The sequence below is a fragment of the Rattus rattus genome, chromosome 12, assembly GCF_011064425.1.
Source record: "Rattus rattus isolate New Zealand chromosome 12, Rrattus_CSIRO_v1, whole genome shotgun sequence".
In the NCBI taxonomy this organism is placed as follows: domain Eukaryota; kingdom Metazoa; phylum Chordata; class Mammalia; order Rodentia; family Muridae; genus Rattus; species Rattus rattus.
The window spans coordinates 90,453,670-90,474,512 of NC_046165.1; the positions used below are offsets into that span (position 1 = coordinate 90,453,670).

Consider the following 20,843-nt stretch of genomic DNA (forward strand, 5'->3'; position numbering starts at 1 on the left):
GCTCTTTTTGAACATCACTAATCCTTTGGAACCTTTAGATCAGTTCTTGCTGTGCTCATAGAACCAAGCACACCGTTACTATAGCTGGTTTCTCCTGCTTCTTTCTCAATGCTGTCTGGTCTCCTTTTGCGTCTATGATGGTTCTGCCTACATGTGTGTATATGCACCACACTGGTGCTGGGTGTCTGTGGAAGTACAGGTGGTTGTGAACCACATGTGGGTGCTCAGAACTAGCTAGACTCCAGTCTTCTACAAGAACAAGTGTTTGCTTTAACTTCTGAGCCATCTCTCCAGCCCCATATGGGTTTTTATATTCCCAAGCTTACTCTGGTTTCTGGTAACTTTAGAGTTACTTATTTTTATCGTATGTATATGAGTGTTTTGTCTGCATGCATGTGTGTGCACTACATGCCGTCCCTGATGCCCTAGGAAGCATAGTAACATATCCCCTGGGACTGGGATTACAAATGACATCCAGACTGGTCCTTTTGAAGATCAGTAAAAACTTAAACTACTGAGATGTATCATTAGCCCCACCAGTAACTGAAAAATCAAAGGAACCTTCACTTTCTTAAAACTCGTTTTTCCTTTCTCGGTGTTTCCCAGCTTTTAATTGGCTACACAAAGATAACTCTGGTACTAAGTGTTACCTGCAGTTACCAACACTTACTTCCTAATCAGTGTGCATTAGCTTCTTAGCTTTATACATACAGGGGCCAGCATGTGGGCTTACACACAAGATTTTATCTCATGTAATATCAAATAATACTCTTTGTTTATACCTGATGAGTGTGTTTTTGTGGGTGTCAATGCAGGTGTGGGTGTGTAAGAACCAAAGCCCATATATGGTCCTAAAGTCTGAGTGAAGTGTCAGTCTTTTGCTTTAGTTAACCTTTGTGCATCATCAGCCTCAGTTCTCATCTGCCTTCAAATACCAGAGGAAGAGTGAGTTCATTTCCTTAGAGTTTATTGACTGTTACCGGTGGCAGAGAAAATTCCATAAAAGAGCAGATTCCATATGGAACAGCAGAATGGGAGCTCTTAGCTGGTCAGGAGGGGTGCTCTGGAGTGGGAACTTGAAGGGTGGAAAGGCTCCCACCCTCTACCCTCCATTGCCACAAGGATACTGGAGTAACAGTTGGGGTATCCTGTCCAGCGTCCCCTCTCAAATTGGAACCAGAAAGGGGAAATGATGCATACGACAGGAGGAGACACTTCACAGCTCCTCTGTCTCTCCATCCAAGGGTATGCCGATATCCACGCTGTAGTCTACATGCTCCCCAGAGCTCAACCAGGGAATAGGGGTTCGATTGAAAGAAGGCCTGTTGGAGAGGTTCTGGTTGTAGAGGACCAAGGGTTCACTCAGCAGAGGCCCCAGGTCAAACTTGGGCATCTGGAAGGTCATTCGTTTGGAGGCCTTCTCATATCCACCATAGGGCATTGCCGTCCTGAAAGGGGAACATGTCATATAGTTAAGAATCAGAATAAAAGAGAAAGCACTTATCAATGAGCTATCATCCTGCTTTAAGGGAGGAGAGTCTATAAATCATAGTTAGACATTGCTTCCTTGCTTCCAGTCCTCGTTCTCCCTTAACACCCACTTACCTGGCTTGCTGTCTATCTGAAGTTAACAATGAGATGAGTCTAGTAGACTACATGGTCTCATGGACAGTTGGGACAAACACCAGCATTTTGGCCCCTATAGAGCCAACAGTATGAGACCATCTTAAATTGCAATGTATATTGTAACCTACAACTGCAACTCTACCCTCATCTCAAATGGAGCGTGGCTGGAAACACTTCTGTAGACCTTCCTCGACCTGCCTCACACAGACGTCCTAGCCATGGCCTCAATGCCCATTTCTAAACAATAGAAACATGGAGCATGGGATAAAGAAAGAATCATCCTGGAGGGAGAGTAAAGACATTGTCACCTTGAATGGGAGGGAGCAGGAGACACCTCCAGCCACAAAGTGTGGAATCCCCATTTTACCTTCAAAAAACCCAAGCCGAAAAAAATGAGTGCCAAACTAACATAGAGATCTTTCCTTCACTCCACCGCTATGAGAGGCAGGGGGATCCTCCATGAGGGTCCCCTATTCCTGTCCTTACACCTTAGCCCCCTCTGAAACATCTGAACTTAAACCAGGTAGAGCGAGGTATCACGCAATGGGACACGTCAGCTTCCTTCCCCGCTATCCTACCTGTTAAAGGACTTATACTTGGGGAGTTCAGCTTTGGCGCCATATGCCAGCAGGTCAATGCCAAGTTCCACTTTTTGCTGAGGGTCGACCCCCATGGCCCGATCCCACGGGGAAATATAAGTCTTGAACACAGTGACGTGTTTCCCATCTCCACCTGCCTGGTCACCTGGTAGCCATGGAAGAGAAACATACATCAGATGATAGCAGCTACTATCAGTGGCTAATGAAAGCTAGTCCCATACCCTACCACGAGGGGAGTGGCTGAGGTACAATATCCTGGGAATTATATATGGTTTGTAACATAATGGAGTCTGGGGTGAGATTTGTGACTGAATCTGAGAAACCAGAAAAAAAGAAAAGAAAAGAAAGAAACTAAACGATAAGGCTGTGGGTGGAGCAAACACATTGCTGTATCCTGGATACCTTCTGGGTCCAAGACACCTCGGTCTCCCTCTTCCCACATCTCAACTAGGCCTCATTCCTGGGGACATGTCTGCCCTGGGCATCAGATACAGTACTTCTGGTTGGTGAGAATACTTGCCTGATCCTGGCTCTCCAACCCCTACTGTGCCGGGAGCTGATCCTCCGCCAGCCTGGCCCCCAGGACCACCTGCACCCCCAGCTCCAAACCCAGAGCCCTGCTGATGGCGGTCAGAGCCATACTGTCCAGCAGAGCCACTGGCCCCAGCCTGGCCTCCGCTGCTGCCCTTGCCATAGGAGAAGCCCTGACCAGCTGTCTCCAGCTGTCCTCCCACTGTGGGAAGAAACTTCTGGAAGTGATCCTGAAAAGAAAGTACAAAACAAGAGGAAGATTAGCAATGGGTGTGGAAAACGCAGACAGAGACACATGTACAGGAGCAGACAACAGAGCTAAGGGGCAGCCACAAGACCCCAAGGCTCTGAGAAATCCTCGCTAATGAACGCATAGAGAAGAGTGTCAGCCTGAGGGAACTGCTTTCTGGGAGAGGTGCAATTCCCTGATTACACCTCAGAGTAAGGCAGCTCATTCTCCACTCCCTATCCTATCTTGGCAAGGCAAAGCAAACCAAGACATCTGCTCAACAAGAAACTGCAACAGTTCAGTTCGCCCTGCAGGGAGGCCTCCTTTGCCTGCTCCTCTCCTCCTCTTGATGGCCCATCAGGCCAGAACTTTCTTACAGTGAAACTGTAGCAGGTGAAGTGGGGGAGGAGAGCCAAAAGGGCAATACTGGTTTGGGCTCCAAAGCCTAAAAATAACTCCACCAACTCCTTGAGGAGGCCCTCCTGGCCACCTTACCCTGTGTCCCACATGCTCTACCCAGTGTAACCAGACCCAGCACAGAGGAGGGCTTTTGGCCTCCTAAAGTTAGCTATGACCCACTCAGCACTTTTACTCTGATCCTGCAGAAGGGCTCATGACAGACACTCCTGCTGGGCCGCGTCCATGTCTGCATCCATTTCCACTTTCCCCCCAGCCACCCAGAGAAGGTAGAGGAGGAAGAGAGGAAATGGAGCCAGTCCCGCTCTCCTCTGTGGTAACATCCTGTGCCTGGCCTCTCTCCAACCCCCTTACTTTTCTTGTCTTGGAGGAGATGACCTTAAAGAAAGAAGATTTTAGTTCCCCTGTCATCTTTCAAAATGGAGATGATTATAAAACTTCCGTAAACTCTTCTAACATCCGAAGATTTACCAAATAAAATTATAATCACTCAAGTTTAATGTTCAGGTATATAACATTTTTAGTATAAAATATGCCTTAAATATTTAGTGGGATGTGTTTACATTGAGAAATTATTTGTAATGTCCCCGTGTAGGGGAAAGCCAGGGCAGGGAAGGAGTGGATGGGTAGATGGGGGAACACTCTCATGGAGGTAGGGGGAAGGGAGAAGGGATGGGGGACTCCAGAGGGAAATCGGGGAAAGGGAATAACATTTGAAATGTAAGTAAAGAAAAAGCCAATAAAAAAAAAGCCAAAAAACTTTAATGGGGGTTGAAATTATTTAGTTCAGTGGCAGACACCTTTAATGCCAGCAAGAAGGAAGGGGCAGGTGAAGCTCCAAAAAAAAAAAAAAAAAAAAAAGGAAAGGACAGCCAAATAAAAAAAAAAGCCAAAAAAAAAAAAAAACTTTAAAAGAAAAAAAAAAAAAGAAATTATTTAAATTTAAAATATAGCACACCATTAACCCAGAACTCAGGAGGAGAGAAGGAAGGGCAGAGAATCTCTGTGAGTTGAAACCAGCCTGGTCTACAAAGGGAGTATTCAGGACAGCCAGGATTACACATGGTCCTGTTCAAAAAAAAAAACAAAAAACCAAAAGAAATTTTGCTTTTTTTTTTTTTTTTTTTTTTTTTTTTTTTAAAATATAGCACACCATTAACCCAGGAAATCAGGAGCCGAGGCAGGCAGAGCTCTGTGAGTTTGAGACCAGCCTGGTCTACATAGTTCTAGGCTAGCCAGATTTACATAGTACTATTCTAAAAACAACAACAAAACCCTAATTTTTATTATTCAAATCTTATATTGTTTTTAAATCCAAAAGGTTACATGTTACAGGCAATATATTTAACAACCATTCATTTAAAAAACTTTTCTCAAACTCACAAGCCTCCTCAAGCTACACAGCTCATTGTATATATCTGGAGGTCAAATTTAACTGGGTACCCCCTTTGGACCCTTGCTTGCTTACTGTTTGATTTTGGGGGGAAATGAAACCTAGGGTCCCATGCATTCTAAGTAACTGCTCTGCCACTCAGCGATACAGTCAGCCCCAAGATTCTGTAGGTTTTAATTCTTATTTTATGTCCCCAGTAATACAAAGAACACATTTTTAGTACAAAGTTACTAATTGTGTATCTTAGTGTCAAAATACAGGACTGGGTGTCCCATGTTTTATCTGGCAACCCTATTTTAACACGTAGCCACACTGGGAAGGAATTTTCTCCCTATGGGTGTGGTCCTCATGCCTGCACTGGCTCTAGGATGGGAACTGTAACCCACCCTCGAGTCATTGGGAACTGAATATATGGAGGAGCTTAATGAGTTTCTCATTTCTCCTGGAGACGAGGTTGGTAGTATCTGGGGAAATTGGGGGCAACCGAGAAGCTGCCAGGAAAGACACTGGGCTTTGAGAGAGTGGTTGATGTCCATACTCACCATTGAGCTGTCAGAGAAAACATCGGGGTGGTTTTCATAGATAAATTTTTCCACCCGCATCTGCCGCAGCTTGAACATCTTGGAGCCTCGGTTGGTAAGGAGCGACAACTCCTCCAACATCACATCCCTCGGGACACTGATCTTCTTGCCCAGGTTCAGGCCCGAACTCTCCCGACCGCCTTATCCAGGAGGTAGAGAAGACGAGACAGAAAGAAGAAATGAAGGCTTTCTGGACTGGAAAGGGAAGCGCCACCCACCCACAGCTGAGTGTATTCTAAAAGAGATTATTAATTCGGGCACAGGGCTGTCTGGCTTACAACAAGTTTTTGTTTGTCTTGTGTGTCTTTTAAAAGATTTTTCAAAGATCTATTTATGTTTAGTATGTATGAGTGTTTTCTTTGCATGTATGTATGTGCACCATGTGCATGTCTGGTACCCACAGAAGTGAGAGGAGCACTCAGATCCCCTGGACCTAGAGTTACAGATGGTTGTGAGCCACCGTGTGGGTGCTTGGAACTGAATCTGGGTCGTCTGCAAGAGCAGCAAGTGCTGTTAACCACGGAGTAATCTCACCATTGTGTGCGTGCGTGCGTGCGTGCGTGCGTGCGTGCGTGCGTGCGTGCGTGCGTGCGTGTGTGTGTTTGAGACAAGGTCTCACTTTGTAGCACTATTTGTATTCTGTCTAAGCCCCACCCCCACAGTTGCCTGGCAACAGCCAGCTGTGCTTGACACTATATAAGGGGCTGCTTGCCCCCTCCTCCTTCTCTTTGCTCTTCTCTTCTCTGCTCTCTTTCCCTCTTCCCCTTTGTTCCTTCTCTCCCCATTCCCCTCCCCTCTTCCCTCCTGGTGCTCATGGCCGGCCTTTACTTCTCCCCTCTTCTACTCTTCTTTCATTAAACCTCTCCATGTGGAACCATGTTGATTTGGTCTACCCCAACACGGACTGGCCTAGAACTCACAAAGATTTCCTCGCCCTCGCCCCCGCCCCGCCCCCATCTCCTGAGTGCTAGGCATGCACCACCCTACACAGCCCATGAGAAGTGCTTTTGTTTTAATTTCATAAGAAGTTTTGATTTCCTGGTTTGGAGTGAGAACTCAAGGGGACAAAGGGAACCATATATAGTGTTTGAATACTCGAGTGGAGAGAAGAACACGGCCAAGGGGCATGGGCTTGGAGTGAAGGAGAACAAGTGAAGAGAACACCACAGACAGTGTCCATTGGAGGAATTACACCGGCCAGGGAAAGCCGATAGGCCAATCTCGTGCAACTGCCCATCTCTAAACGCAGATCCTTGTCCTCTCCTTTCTCTCTTTCTTAAGTGAACTCTGACTCCTAAGGTATCAGGAGAACTTCACACTTGGTAACTCCTGTGCATCCCCAGGGAGTAGGGCTGTGCAGTTTCCTATTTTAAATGCTTACATAAGTTCCCTCGCACTTAGAAAGGAAAGAGGAGTTAACCATTCGGTGAGGCCTAGCCTGTGCCTCACACAGGTTCACTGACCATGGGTCCTGTCCTGAATCTCAGCGGGGTGTTGTCTCTGAGTAATCAGTGGGAAGGCCGTAAGGCCACAGAGGGAATTCTGGTTCTTCCTGTCTCTTCTTCCTTGCCCTTCTTACCTTTCCCATCACCCCATCTCCCACACCCTCCACAGCTGCCATTCTTCTTGTCTTTTTCACTCTGACTTATAACCGGTCTTACATCATTTCTGCAGCTCTTGATTCAGGGATGCTCTTAAAAGTCCTACATTTGGGCGCTCAAGCACGCCCTACCTCCAGTGAGCTCCATAATCAGTTTGCTTGACTTCCTCCTCTTGTTAGGGGCCGGGGTTCCCGAGAGCGGCATGGTGGAGGGGGATTTGACCTGGAAGGAGCAGGAAGCAGGCTTGAAGAAGAGACAGGAAAGGGGAAACAAGCATGTTCACTACAGTGAACTACTTAACTTGGGGTCAAGGACAAATTTTCTTCAGAGTTTTTCCCATGTGTACATGTTTGCATGCGTGCATGTGTTTTCACAGTAATCTGTATCCTCAGAAGGTAAACCACCAAGATTTCTGTTTTCTTTGGAAGCAGGACAGGAGGCGGAACTGCACCCCTTTCCTTATTACATCTTACCGACCGGCTGTGTTCGCTTTCCATAGCTCCTGTGTGGGCATTGGAAACACAGCTATGGCCGAAGGGGGTTCAAATACAACACTGGCAAAGCAATGCACTCAGGCTTCTAGGGCCTGGCATGATTTAAAGTCCTTGTTTGTGTTGGGATAGAAGGCTACAACCATGGCTCCAGACTCTGGTCTCCTGCTCAGGCTTCCCTCAAGGTCTAAGGGGGTAGAGAAATGTTCTGCTAGTGTTGAGGAGACTCAGCCAAACCCTTCTCCATAGGAAGGAGAAGCTGTTCTTCCAGGAAGCCAACTGGAACATGGCCCGAGAGGTCATGGGTGTGTTCCTTGCTTCTTCAGGCACTCCTACCCCAAGCTGCAGAGCTGGGCCTGAGAGCGAGCTGAGGGCATTTGAGCTGGGACAGATGTCAGCTCAGCAATATCATGCATGGGGGTAGAGAATTGTGGGAGGACAGAAACACAGGAATGAGATCTGGCTGCGGGTGGGGACAAGGTAGAAAAAGACACACAGTCCAGTCTCTCCCTAAGAGTCCTGCTGTTTTCTGTGGTTTCACAAACACGATGACACTCTACCAACCTAGTGGCATCTCAAACTACCCCTCCCCATCTGTCAGGTACCTCCCCACACATCTTAATTCCTCCCAACTCCTCAGGTCCCTTTCTTTCCAACTCTGCAGCTCCAACTGGACCACCAGCAGCTGAGCAGAGATGAGAAGAGAGACCACTCCCTGAGGATGAAGAATCACGATTGCAAACATGGAGGTCACAAAGGTGGGCTCCAGCCCCTTCCTGTGGTAGAACCACAGACTTACCGGCCTCTCAGTTGGTGGTCAGCTCTCCCTGGGGTCCAGCAGCTTTGGAGGACTGAGCTGCTGTGACTGGAGAACCTGAGCTGGGCAAGCGTAGGGGCAGCCCTGGCAGTGGGGGAGGGAGGGAGGGAGGTGGTTATTAATAGAGTCGATGAGCACAAGCAGCTCAAATGGCACAAACGGGGGCACTGAGACCCTGAGCCGGGATCCTACCCTCCTTGCCTGAGGTTCAGGAAGAGGGAAGGCCTATGAAAGTTCCCAGCAGACCATCTGACCAGCGTTCAGTTAGCCGAAGCGGTGTGCTTCTTCCCCTTTGCCTTGAGATCCAAAGAAGCATCTCAAGAGGCAACGGACAGCAGAGGCAGAAAGAAAGGGAGCAGACAGTTAGTGCTGGGTAAGAATTAAGAGTAGGTATAGGGAAAAACAGAAAACGAAACAGAAAACATGATTTGTGGGCCACTCAGGGCCATTCCAGACCAGGGCTGGAGAGACCCATGAGTGTATTCAGAGCTGGGAGGGATTGAGGCCCTAAACTGAAGATAAGATGGAAATTTTCACAGCAGCATTGCTTCTAAACTTCCCGAATAGGTCGACTTTCTGTCTGAGAGCGTTAGATCTTGGCCTGGTGAGGGGCCACCTTAGTCAACCCCGGTGCAGATGATGTGATGGAAGCCTATTAACCCCACTCCTTGTCTTTCCTCTCAGTACAGCCGTTCTCAACATGTGGGGCCTGACCACCTTCTAGGGCTCGACAACCCTTTCACAGGGTCAGATATCAGATATTTACATTACAATTCATAACAGTAGCAAAATAAGTTAGGAGGTAGCAACAAAATAATTTTATGGAGAGATGGCTCAGTGGGTTAAGAGCACTGACTGCTCTTCCAGAGGTCCTGAGTTCAATTCCCAGCAACCACATGGTGGCTCACAACCATCTGTAATGGGGTCTGGTACCCTCTTCTGGTGTGTCTCAAAACAGCTACAGTGTACTTATATAAATTAAACAATTATAAAAAGAATTTTTAATTATGCCAGGCATGGTGGTGCATACCTTTAATCCCAACACTTGGGAGTTAGAGACAGTGGATCCCTGAGTTCCAGGCTAGCCTGCTGCTGTACAGAGTCAGTTCCAAGACAGCCAGGGCTACACAGACAAACCTTGTCTTGCAAAACAAAACAAGGCCTGGTGTGGTGGCACAGGCCTTTAATCTCAGCACTTGGGAAGCAGAGGCAAGTGGATCTCTGAGAGTTGGAGGCCAGCCAGGTCTACAAAGTGAGTTCCAGGATAGTCAGGGCTAAGAAACCCTGTCTCCGTCTCTTCCTCCTCCTCCTCCTCCTCCTCCTCCCCCTCCTCCTCCTCTTCCCCATCATCATCACCACCACCACCACCATCATCATCATCACAATTTTATGGTTCTGGGTCACCACAACATGAGGTACTGTATTAAAGGGTCACAGCATTAGTAGCTAAAGTAATACCCCTGAAACTAGCTTGCTTCTGTACCTTTTGCCCTAAGACAGCTGCCTAAGGAATTGGCTTTTTTGGGGTGGGGGTGAGTGTTAATTTAGTAAACATGTGAAATATGTTTCTTGAGCCCAGCATAGTGATGTGTGCCTTTAATCTCAGCACTCCAAAAGCAGAGCTAGGTGGATCTCTTAAGTCTCAGGCCATACAGAAAAGCCATGTCTCGTTATGACATTATGTCATTGACATTTTCACACGTGTCACTGTATCATTCACATTCACACCACACGACCCTCCGTCGATCCCATTCTTCATAAGAAGCAGCTTTTGAAGTTTCCAGAACGCACCCTGTCCCTTTGTGAACTCCCTATCCTTCCCGACCACGCCCTTCTTCCATCCTATTCCTGCCTTGTTTAAACCAGGGGCCGAAAGTCCTCCCTACACACACAGAAGGTGGTGCTGCCCAGACCTTTCATCTTTGATCCATTTCCTCCTAAACCAAGGAAACAGGAAAAAGCATAAATAGTAAAAGGTAACTTCGTTATTACTACAACAACAACAACAACAACAACAACAAAAACCCCTCAAGGTCTGACCTCCTATGACCAAATACCTGTGATAAAAAAATATAAAGACATGGGCTGGAGAGATGGCTCAGTGGTTAAGAGCCCCGACTGCTCTTGCAGAGGTCCTGAGTTCAATTCCCAGCAACCACATGGTGGCTCACAACCATCTGTAAAGAGATCTGATGCCCTCTTCTGGTGTATCTGAGGACAGCTACAGTGTACTTGTATATAATAAATGAATAAATCTTAAAAAAAATATAAAGACATGCTGTTTCACTTATGATGTATCAGATCCGTCTTTGGAATTCTTAGACTCTGTACTTGGGAGCATTTGGTTATTGGCACAAATATGCCCCCTGCTGGTAAGCTAAGTAATGACACTTTCCTTCTATGTCTTTCCAGTCAGTCCCCAAATTTTTATTTTAGTCTCACTCCACACACACTCTTGATGGCACGTATACCTGCCACTGTATTCCTATCTTGTGACCCCAGAGAATGCTTATTACAGTTCCTTCCTTTGGGGATCAGAACATGCCCGTGGCAAAGGACTCAGGGAGGCTTTCCCATTTCTCTGAGTTGCGCAAACAGCCTTGCCTAGAAAGAATGAGCTTCTGGAGAGGGAGAGGCTCTACATGGAGAGACTGCAGCATGAGGTAACCAGAGGAGTGGTGAAGGAGATTAAATCAAAGCAAGGCAATTGGCAGGAGGGAAAGGCAGGAAGCAAGACAGGGAGCCAGGATCAGATCCGCACAATGGGCCAGAAAGGACCACAAAGAAATCAGGATTGGGTTTAAAACCAGAAGAGATGACAGACACAGATAGTTGTGGGCATACGTTTATTCTTGTGCACAAACCAAAGAATTGTGACACCCAATATTGCAAAGGAAAAGATTGGTTTCCAGGCCAAACAACAACCATAACTGATGATGGTCTTCATGGGAGGATAGCCCTTATCCTTCTGGGATCAGACACAGGGCCTGAAGCTGCAAAGAGCTGGGCTTCTACAGGTAGGGTGGGACAACAAGAGGTTTGGGCTCAGTGTCTCCCTGGTTTCCCAGGTCATCGGGATAAGCTCCAGAAGGGTGGAAGGAAGGTCAGATTCACAGGAGGTAACACAGCCACTGCATGTGCTCACGCCTTTGCTCTAACAAATGTGTTCTCCCCAGCTCAGAAGTTCCCAGACCCCCTCACACATAGTTTCTTGTTGGCCAACTTTACTCTCCCCCTTGTTCACTTTCACTCATTCCAGCCTCGTTCCTGGTTTTTGCCTCGTTCTCCCCATCCACTCTGGCTCTATTCACCATCCTTTCTATCTTACACTCATTAAGCAGTTCAGAAGAAATGTTCTTTTTTACTTTCTGGATTCTGATGTGCTCAGCACAGGGCCCTGGTTGCTAACTTCCTGTAATCCAAGGAAATAGAATTCTTAGTTTTATTCTGGGTCTACCTTGTATAACTCAAACCCATGAAAAGTGTCCTTGCCTCCAAGTCTTGTCAGACTTGTTAATTTCACAAGATGCTGTGCACATCTCTCTCTCTCTCTCTCCTCTCTCAGGAGCTTTTCTGCAGTAGCTCTTGTTCCCCACAGGATTCTTTATGAAGCCATCTGACTCTCCAGTAGGTGAAAAAACTCCTCTTGTACCTTTGCCTCAAGAGAAGCACACATGTATATGTATTTGATGCCTTTCTAGAGCAGAGCCTAATCACACACATTTGGGAAAGCACGCGCGCACACACACACACACACACACACACACACACACACACACACCCTTAGGCGTATGGCAACTAACCTAGGGAAAGCGGAGTGAGGAGTATGGAGGGTAGAGGGGATCAAGCCACAGTGCAGACCCTTAGTTGCTTGCCTGAGAGTGAGTGAGCATTTTGCCTGAGCTCTCAGTGGTCACTTTACAGTGTGCTTTTTACCTAACGCTAAAGTGCTGCCCACAGAGAGAAACACAAATGCAAAACAAAAGCAGAAATCTGCTGAGGCTTCTGGGTAGAGAAGCCTGACAGGCAAGGACATCTAGAGAAGATTCCAAAGCAGAGATAAGGGGCTTAAAAGCACCAGCAGGGAGGAAGCTGAGGGGAACGCAATCTGGCTAGGGGCAGTCAGACTCAGATGCGGGAGTGGGGGGGGAGGGCGGGGAGCCGGTAGGACAAAGCAGAAGAGACTTTGGGGACTCTAAGTTCCATTACTTGGTCCTGGGACCTATTCCCTGCTCAGTGGTGCCCTGCCCCAGGTCTCCAGACATGAGCCTGCAACCCTGTTCTGGTGGCTGAGAACCGCGGCCTGGCTACTTGGAAGCCGCAGGAAGTGGGAGTGGCCGCAAAGCTCCTGAGAGACTCTAGATGGTCCGGGTTAGGGACTGGGGATGAGGCCAACTCTGCCCTCCAAATGGGCTCGTCCAAGGTGGTAGCCGCTCTGGGGGCAAGCACAGTGGGAGCCAAGGGTTCTGCAGTGGGCTGGGGCGCCGGAGTGGAAAATCTGCGGATCTCCTGGACTCGGGCTGTTTTGGGAGGCCCTGAAGTGGAGGCAGGAGTTGAAGGACCCTCGTCAAAACAAAACATGGCAGTTTTAAGTTGGTATGGCTGATGCCGCATGAAATCCAGGGCCTTGATACCCTGTTTAGGGGTCGCCCGAGGTCCCTGGGATTGAGCCTTATTGGGGAGAGTTCGGGCAGCTTGAGGAAAAAAGGGTGAGAGAAGTGGGTTGTAAGCAATAGGAGGTGGGGCACGGATGTTGGGTGAGTATTTCCAGGATGGGGGCAGTGAGGGTGTGGGAGAAGGACTTCTAGGGCGAAGGCCTGGATTAAGGCTAGAGCCGGGTGTAGCTTCCACCACGTACCGGTCGGCACGGCTCTGCCGTTTGGCAAATAGCTCCCCACCCCTCCCCTGCAGCCTTGGGAGCTCAGGAATCCCAACCATAGAGGTCGATCCATTCACTAGCCCATCAGGGAGCCCTCGAGACCCGGGTTTAGGAGCCACAGGGGGTGGAGTCTTAGGCGTCATAGGGGGTGGGGTTTTGGGAGCCATTGGAGGTGGGGTTTTCGGTGACACTTGAGACAGGGTCTTGTAACTCCTGCCCCCTAGTGGCTGCATGAAGTTACAGGCTTCTGCTCCGAGGCTTAAAGCGTCCTCCTCCGGACCAGATTCCGCACCGCCCGCCCGAGGTTTTTCATCCAGGTTCTGTACCAGCGATAGCAACTCGGGGTTGGGCGAGTTCTTCGTCTCTTCCTTTCCAGGCCGGAACATCTGTTTGCGGGTTCCCCGGCGCCGAGCCTCCTGCAGGATGCCGGTGCGGGCAGCGGGCACAGAGATGCGCTGCTCCCGAGCGCTGGCAGGCTCGGGGGCCGCCGTGCCGGGTGCCTCCGGGCGCGCAGAGTTTCTCAGAGGAGTGGACAAGAAGATGGAAGCAGTGGAGGTCATGGCAGCAGCGCTAGGAGGAGTGGGAGGCTCTGGGGCACCTCCTGGTGTAACGGGCCGGCTCGGGGCTGGGATGTACAAGGAGCTGGTAGCGGTCACAGGACCGGAGGAGCGTTGGGTGCTGCTGGAGGTTCCAGAGACCGGCGTGTGGTTGGGCACCACAGTGGTGAAGCTGGGCAGAGGGGTGGGCCCCTGTAGAGAAGCTGCGAAGGGGGATGGGGCGGGGCTAGTGCCCCCCAAGGCTTCATTAACCTTCTTAGGGGCTACGGGTCGGAAAATCACTGAGGTGGTGCCTGACCGTTGCCCTTGTAAACCTGGGGTAAAAGGTCTCGCTGACCTGTTAAAGATACTTGGCGCAGGGCTGGGGGCTCCACCATCCTGAAAGAAGGGGCTAGGGCTGGCTGCAGGGGCTGACAAAGGGCTGAGTGGGAGCACCGCTGCCTCTGGGGGAGCACTCTGAGCTCGAGGTGGGGACTGCAGACTCTGCCCATTAAGCATGGCTGCTGGGCCCACCTGAGCCAGCTCCTGGGAGCTGGAGGCTACCCTCTGGCGCTGCTGTTCAAAGAGCTGGACCCCTCGGCCAGAGACCTCACTTAGCTGTCCTCCAAGTCCAGAGCTCTGACTCTCTGCTATGCCTGAGCCAGCCCTAGCCAGCTCCATGTCTAGATAAGGGCTGTCCCAGTCGGATTGATTAGTAAGGCTGCGGGCGTCTGAGAAGGCCTCCTCGTCCAGCTCCGACTCACTCGTTGGGGGGATGCCGTCCTCCTCCTCCTCTGTTCCTGTCCCAGCTGCAGCCCCGAAACTCACTAGGGTGTACTTCTTGGCTCTCTGCCGCCGCTTCTTAAACATAAGCACCCCCTTGGAGTGAGGGTTGGGGGCTGCCGTCAGTAGGGATGCAATGGTCCGGCATTTGGTCTTGGCCTCCTTCACACTCTTCTCTTGGAGGCTTTCTGCGCGTTGCAGTTCTAAGGAGATGAAGAGGTGGATTAATCAGGGAGTTTCACAGCCTGTTCTAGTCCTGCTCCTCAAAGTTCCTGGTTTTTTTTTTCACCGAAAGGACCCACATTGTCTCTTGCCCGTGACACAGTCCTCCAACTTAGAGACAGAGTGGAAGGGAAAAGGTGAAACCAAGGACAGAGACACTGCCCACACAGCACAGCCCTTCTGTCCGGTCTCCCCTGGATTGCATTCCTATTTTCCAGAAGATGAGCCTTATCCATTTCACACATTCTTCACCTGCCTCCCTTTCTTGACCGGCAGGAAAATCCGAGAGAAGAGATAAGGGGCGCTTTTCTCTCACTATACTTTGCAAGCCAGCTCCTCACAAAGCTTGGATCTCACCCCCACTTCCCACTTGTTACCCCTAAAACTAGGACACACAGATTTTTAATTTTTTTTTTTTTTTTTTTTGGTAACAGGGTCTCTTTACATAGCCCTGGCTGTCCTGGAATTCACTATGTAGACCAGGCCGGCCTTGAACTTACAGAGATCCAACTGCTGCTGTCTCTCAAGTGCTGGAATTAGAGGTGTGCATTATCACACCCGGCCCGACATACAGATTCTCAACATGAGGCTCTTCATTCACAGTTCCAACCATCAAGTTGCTCATTTCCACACATCATAAACACTCAGAAATAACCCCCCACACACCTGGTTAACATCAGTTTCCTGAAAGCAACCTCTGGGCACAATTTCTCCACTATACTTTCTTACTCACAAGTGTTCCAGCTTACACACACATCAGGTCACACATACAAACGCAGTGCTGGCAAAGTCACATACATTTGCATACCTACATGCTGCTCCAGGCAGTTCTTCCCAGAGTTTTCCCTGTAGAGGCTCTGGTATAGTGTAGACAGGATTTTAGAACAGTTCTTAGCCCTCCCAACTGCTAGAACATTCCTTTGTGCTTCATACCTCTGCTACTCACATCCTGGGATAATCTTGGATCCAAGATGCAGGGAAAGGCAGAGTGCTGCTCTCCAAGGCAACCCCCCTTGAGATTTCAAGGTCACCAGGTAAATATATTCTCTTTCTCACAAGCTGGTGCTGGCACTAGGGTCGATGGCTTTGGAGTAGAGAAGTCCCTGTCTTTCGAGTAGAGAACTCAAAAGAGCAGCCCCATCAGGTGGGCATGAGAGGGTCTCTGTGCTGAAGAACCAGGGCAGGAGTTCCTATACTATGTGGGGCCTGAGTAGGTGGGGCCAGGAAGTGGGACGGGCTGCCCTGCTATAAGACCCCGCCCTTGTCTGTGGTCCCCAGTTCCTCCTGGAAAATTCTTGACATTCCATCTACTTTTCCTCTCAAGCTACTTTCTAATTAGGGACCTCATTCCTTTGGTCCCCACGTGTATAACACAGAATAGTACTATCCGTGAGAGGACAGACGCCAGAGTCAGAATTCAGTTCTGGGAGAATTACTTCATGAGGATGACAATGGCTACCTCTTCATAAGGTCCCATGAACGCAGTGAGATAAGTCAACTAAGCATTTAACACACCCGCCAAGGCCCGCTGGGAGCAACCGCTACGCTTTCTGGATGTAAGCTGCTCATGTACAACCACACATTCTTGTTCTTACACATCTTCTCCCAGATCGGCACATACATGTCTTCATGTGTTCACTGTGCACTTTCACTTCTCACCTTTTTTTTTTTCTTTTCTTTTCTTTTCTTTTTTTTTTTTTTTTTTTTTTTTTTTTTTTTTTTTTTTTTTTTTCCGGAGCTGGGGACCAAACCCAGGGCCTTGCGCTTGCTAGGCAAGCGCTCTACCACTGAGCTAAATCCCCAACCCCCACTTCTCACTCTTGCCCTATGAGCTTCCCACAGCTCATGTGGCCATAAACCCCTTGCCATGTGGTCTTAGCATCAACCCATTCTGAGAAAGGGGAGGTGACACTTTCCTGAAAGAACGAGGGGAAGGATGGCAAAAATGAGAGACTAGAGGAGTGTGGCCTTCCCTGAGGACCGACCGACATTACCCTCCACTCCCCCCCCCCGCCCCAGCATTCTGGGATGGGGTAGGTAGTACCTGCATAGAACGGGTCTTGCAGCTCAGGAGCTGGGTCTTTGTCACAGCTGGCTTGGCTGAGGGGCTCTTGGCTGATGGTCTCCATGTTGAGAAAGGCGGTGCTGGCTGGAGCAGGACCAGCTCGAGCCACCCCCAAGGCCTTTTAAAGCCCCTTTGTCTAGTCCCCAGAGCTGACAGCTGAATGAGCTCACTGAGCTGTTTTTAGAACATGTCCCCTCCCTTCTTTCCCTGTCCCACAACCCCTAGTGTGATAGACACGGGCACCTGCCTCCCCTTCCCCTCACCCCACCCCCTCTGAACCGTGAGGTCTGCCTGCCTAAAAATAAACCTGAGCCATTGCATAGACCTCGCCCAGCTGGGAGGGGAGGGCCTGAAGGAGGATTAGGAACAAGTGTAGGATCTTGAGCATGCATCTGGAATTTTCTGTAGGGTATGGGATAGCAAACTACAAACTCTTATGCTTTTAGCCTCTGGGAATTCAAAGATAGAAAACTTTTTTTCCCCCCACTGGAGTTGAGGACCGAACCCAGGGCCTTTGCTTGCTAGGCAAGCGCTTTACCACTGAGCTAAATCCCCAACCCCAGAAAACTTTCTGAACTGAGAATCAGAATGGTGGAAGAGAAGAGGTTACTAAAGAGAGTGAATCCTGAGATTTCAAAAGTGGCAAAAAAAAAAAAAAAAAGAAAGAAAAAAGAAAATGAGTCTACGGAAGGGGCAGGACAGAGAGAAACTTCACTAGATCCTGTTCCGGAACTCACATCAAAATAGCAGTGAGCCTGTTATAAGTGGAACTGGCCTGTTCTGCCCAGAGCCTGTTATAAGGGGAACTGGCCTGTTCTACCCCAGTTCACATTGTTGTCCAAAATATGAAACTAAAGATCCCTCCCCTTCCCACTCCCTATTCTGCTGGTCCCCAGGGATCCCAAATGAACTTAGAAGTAGCATCCATACTGTGCCTACAACTAACGCCGAGAAGATCCCTATAGCTTCACCCTGCTTTCAGATGCCCCTACCTAGAACCATTCTTTCTCCATCCCCCATCCTGATGTCTAGCAAAACAACAACAACCAGCAACCAAAACTTTGGATCCCTTCCCCATCTCCCCTCTGTTGTCTGTTCTTAATTTAAATTGAGCCATTGTAGAAGACAGTTATAAGGTAATGGTTATCTTATAGCAAAGATAACTGGGGCCATGATAAAATTATTACTCTTCTCAGCCTGTCCCAAACACTGTTTTCCAGGGAACATGAGGTGGGTAGAAGGTGTGATATGAAGGCACAGATTTAGGGCTCAGATCCGGATTGAATACAAAAGAATTAGGCACTCACTGGCTTGCTTGGCCTTCTGGGTGTAGGTGGTGGTGAGATCTTCTGCCACAGGGTGGGGGACAGGGCCCACCATAGGGATGAGATGAGGACCAGGCCGGAGTGGACCATGGGGTAACAGAAGGGCCTCTGCTGGTGGTGGCTGAAGGGCTGACCCTTCCTCCCAAGATGGGGAGCTTACACGGCTGTCACCCTGGCTGGGAGAGCCAGTTTTAACAGGCGCTGGTTCTGCGGGGCTGTCAGACAGGTACACCTCATCAGGTGGAGCTCCTGGAAGGGAAGGCCTCGGAGGACCTCGGCGGCGGGTTCTGCGTGGCTTCTCTTGTGTGGCAGGGCCATCCACATCACTGTCCGTCTCTCCATAGTAAGCCTCACTGTCAGGGGGTGATCGAAGGCTCCCGGGCTGAGGAGCCTGGGTGACAGGAGCACCCGGGGGCTCAGGACTCAGTGGAGATAAGGGTGACAGCATCTGAAGCTCTCCTGGAGATGGAGATCTCACAGACCCTTCCTCTGCTACCCTGGAGGATGGAAAAGAGGAAAGCAATGGAAAGAGGGAGCTGCAGAACTGACAGCTCTGGAGGGGATGAGGGGCGAGGCAAAGGAGACAGGAGACTGGCATACGGGTGGGAGGTAGGCTAGGAAGAGAGGAGCTGTGATAGGGGACAGGCCAAGGACTGAAGTCCGCCAGTCATTCAAACGCCTGCTCCTATCCCTGGGTTGCAGATTCATTCCACTGGGAGATACATGCAAGCATTCTCCTCAGAAAGACATAGTCAGAAGAGGTACTTGTTAGTTACTGAGACCAGGCCAGTGAGACAGAGCTGAGGCAGGTAAGGAGAGGCCTGGCCAGGGGAGAGTGACGGGACGACCCCATACCTCCTCACAGTAAGGACAAGCTGATGCCCTGAGGCATCGATGAGGGTCATGGCACTGGCATGGGAGAAGTTGGTGCAAGAAACCCCGTTGATCGCTAAGAGCTGGTCCCTCTCCCGGAGTCCTGATCTGCCGGCCTGGCTGCGTCTTCGGATCTGAGATGTTGGAGGAGAGAGTTGGATCATGGAGAGCTCCGATAGGCATGGAATGATAAAAGGACCCATGTGATGAGAGGTTTTGGTTTTTTGGACATCTGGGGTTGGGGGCGGTAAAAAGGGTAGGGAGACGTCTGGGGTGCTACCAGGACGGCCTGGCTAGAGGCAAGGGGCAGGTTGATGGGAGGCAGCAGAGTAATCACCGACTGCAACTGGACTGGAGGAAACTCTGTGGCTGAGGTCTAAGACATGGTGAGTCCCCAGTATTTTCTTCCAGGGACAGGATCTCTACTGGCCAGTTCTTTTCTAGGCTTTGAAATCCCAGGTGCTGCTGTGGGTTGATATTTAGAGTGGTATTCCAGACTGAGGTAACCCAGCTGTGTTCTGGGAGACTGTGATGCCAGGCTATGGGAGTTCTCACTGCACTGTATGGAATACAGTGAATATAATTCAGAGAATGCCTTGTAAAATGGATACTTTTGTTACCCACATTTCACAGCCCCAAAATAATGAAGACTGTAGAGTGAAGCTATAGGCTAATGGCTTCATAAGAGTCTAGCGTCTAGTCGTGCCTAGTCAGAGAATGGATATGATTTGGAGAAAGAGGATCACTGAAGGCCTTGGCAGGGCAGGGCAGGGCAGGGTAGGGCAGGGCAGAGAAGGGCAGGGCAGGGTAGGGCAGGGTAGGATTGGAATAGACTGCTTCAGCTTGTCCCATATCGGTTCAGTCAGAGAGAAATTAGAACCTTCCCTGCATTCCTGGGGTTTGCAGTGGAGAGGCTCACACACTTAGGGGAGCAAATACTGGATAACCAGACTCAGCCTCTTCTACAGTGCTGAAGTGGGGCCTTCCTTTTGCTCTGCTCCCTGAAACCACAGTTGGCTTTTGCTAATCGACCTCCAGGAGCTTATGGTCACAGTCTGCTCCCCTATAGCCTTGAGCATGCTTACCTGCCCTCCTGCCCACCTGCCCACCACCTCTTCTTCACAACCCCCAACTCTGCCCACCCCGCTGGCCCAGAAGGCCACCACATGACTCTTCCCAATTCCCTTGGGTTCCCTTCTCCATGAGACATAATTTCAGGGGCACTCCCTTACCTTAGATACCTGTAAAGGTTTCCTCTGTTCGGCCCCCCCTTGAAGCCGGAAGCCCCAGGGTGCTCCCCCTGCTAATGTGACCTGCACCTCCTCCTCAGCACCCATCGCACAGTTTGGCCTGTGGCCCCCGGAGTTTGGACAGTGTCCCTGAGAGAGAAGTTGAGGTGCTGGTACCCCGTCCGGCCTGCCTGTCCTGCTGTCCTGCTCCTGCCGACCCAGGCCTCCCCCCCCAGCCCCCACCACCACACACCACAGGCAGGCAACTTGGCCCTGGGATCAGTCCAGTCCGGTCCACATGTCTTGTCAATCACAACTTGCTCAAAATAGTTGCTGGCTGTATTCTCCCTCCCCCAACTGTGTTACTCCTAGAACTAATTATAGTACAGACTTCTGCCCTCCATGTCCTCCCTTTTACTGCATGGACCTTTTAGTCAGGACTCCGCATCAGATCTCTGGGCTTTTTAACTAAGTGATCTATCAGGCACCATGCCTTCCCCAAGGATCATGAGCCTAACTGCTTTTGGCCAAAGTGCATTGAAAAGTGACATCAACAGAGGCTTCGGTCCCAGAGTTGCTAAGAAACGATGGGGTTTGCTCCCATAAACTCCTCAGAGAAGAGTGCTGCTTTGCTGGTTGAACTTAC

General features: G+C 49.7%; 2 protein-coding genes across 4 annotated transcripts; both read right to left on the reverse strand.

Moving 5' to 3' along the window:
- Positions 1-946: 946 nt before the first annotated feature.
- Myoz1 (myozenin 1) lies at positions 947-8,371 on the reverse strand. 2 transcript variants are annotated; one of them, XM_032917814.1, is made up of 6 exons: positions 8,268-8,371; positions 7,109-7,199; positions 5,338-5,516; positions 2,746-2,986; positions 2,205-2,370; positions 947-1,448 (listed from the first exon to the last, which is right to left on the reverse strand). In XM_032917814.1, the coding sequence occupies exons 2-6, from the start codon at positions 7,179-7,181 to the stop codon at positions 1,217-1,219; spliced, it is 891 nt and encodes a 296-aa protein (XP_032773705.1). In that variant the 5' UTR covers positions 7,182-7,199; positions 8,268-8,371; the 3' UTR covers positions 947-1,216. The 2 variants fall into 2 exon arrangements, with proteins under 2 accessions (XP_032773705.1, XP_032773706.1); XM_032917815.1 differs by having other exon boundaries at positions 7,109-7,220; positions 8,268-8,313.
- A 4,147-nt stretch (positions 8,372-12,518) lies between these two features.
- Synpo2l (synaptopodin 2 like) lies at positions 12,519-20,305 on the reverse strand. Of its 2 annotated transcripts, XM_032917942.1 has the most exons (4): positions 20,201-20,305; positions 18,951-19,102; positions 18,078-18,592; positions 12,519-14,686 (listed from the first exon to the last, which is right to left on the reverse strand). In XM_032917942.1, exons 1-4 carry the CDS (start codon positions 20,303-20,305, stop codon positions 12,519-12,521), a joined length of 2,940 nt encoding a protein of 979 aa, XP_032773833.1. The 2 variants fall into 2 exon arrangements, with proteins under 2 accessions (XP_032773833.1, XP_032773834.1); XM_032917943.1 differs by lacking the exons at positions 18,078-18,592; positions 18,951-19,102; positions 20,201-20,305 and adding an exon at positions 16,750-16,834.
- Positions 20,306-20,843: the final 538 nt, after the last annotated feature.

What these genes read in the sequence shown, in the direction of transcription:
- Myoz1 (XM_032917814.1), bottom strand. Translation starts at nt 7,181, where the DNA reads ATGCCGCTCTCGGGAACCCCGGCCCCTAACAAGAGGAGGAAGTCAAGC. An exon ending in GGTTGGAGAGCCAGGATCAG is followed by an intron (nt 2,371 to 2,745) that starts GCAAGTATTCTC and finishes CATGGCTACCAG; the next exon opens with GTGACCAGGCAGGTGGAGAT. An exon ending in AAGTATAAGTCCTTTAACAG is followed by an intron (nt 1,449 to 2,204) that starts GTAGGATAGCGG and finishes TTCCCCTTTCAG; the next exon opens with GACGGCAATGCCCTATGGTG.
- Synpo2l (XM_032917942.1), bottom strand. Translation starts at nt 20,305, where the DNA reads ATGGGTGCTGAGGAGGAGGTGCAGGTCACATTAGCAGGGGGAGCACCC. An exon ending in CTTGTCCTTACTGTGAGGAG is followed by an intron (nt 18,593 to 18,950) that starts GTATGGGGTCGT and finishes TCCATCCTCCAG; the next exon opens with GGTAGCAGAGGAAGGGTCTG. An exon ending in CCAGAAGGCCAAGCAAGCCA is followed by an intron (nt 14,687 to 18,077) that starts GTGAGTGCCTAA and finishes TCATCTCCTTAG; the next exon opens with AACTGCAACGCGCAGAAAGC.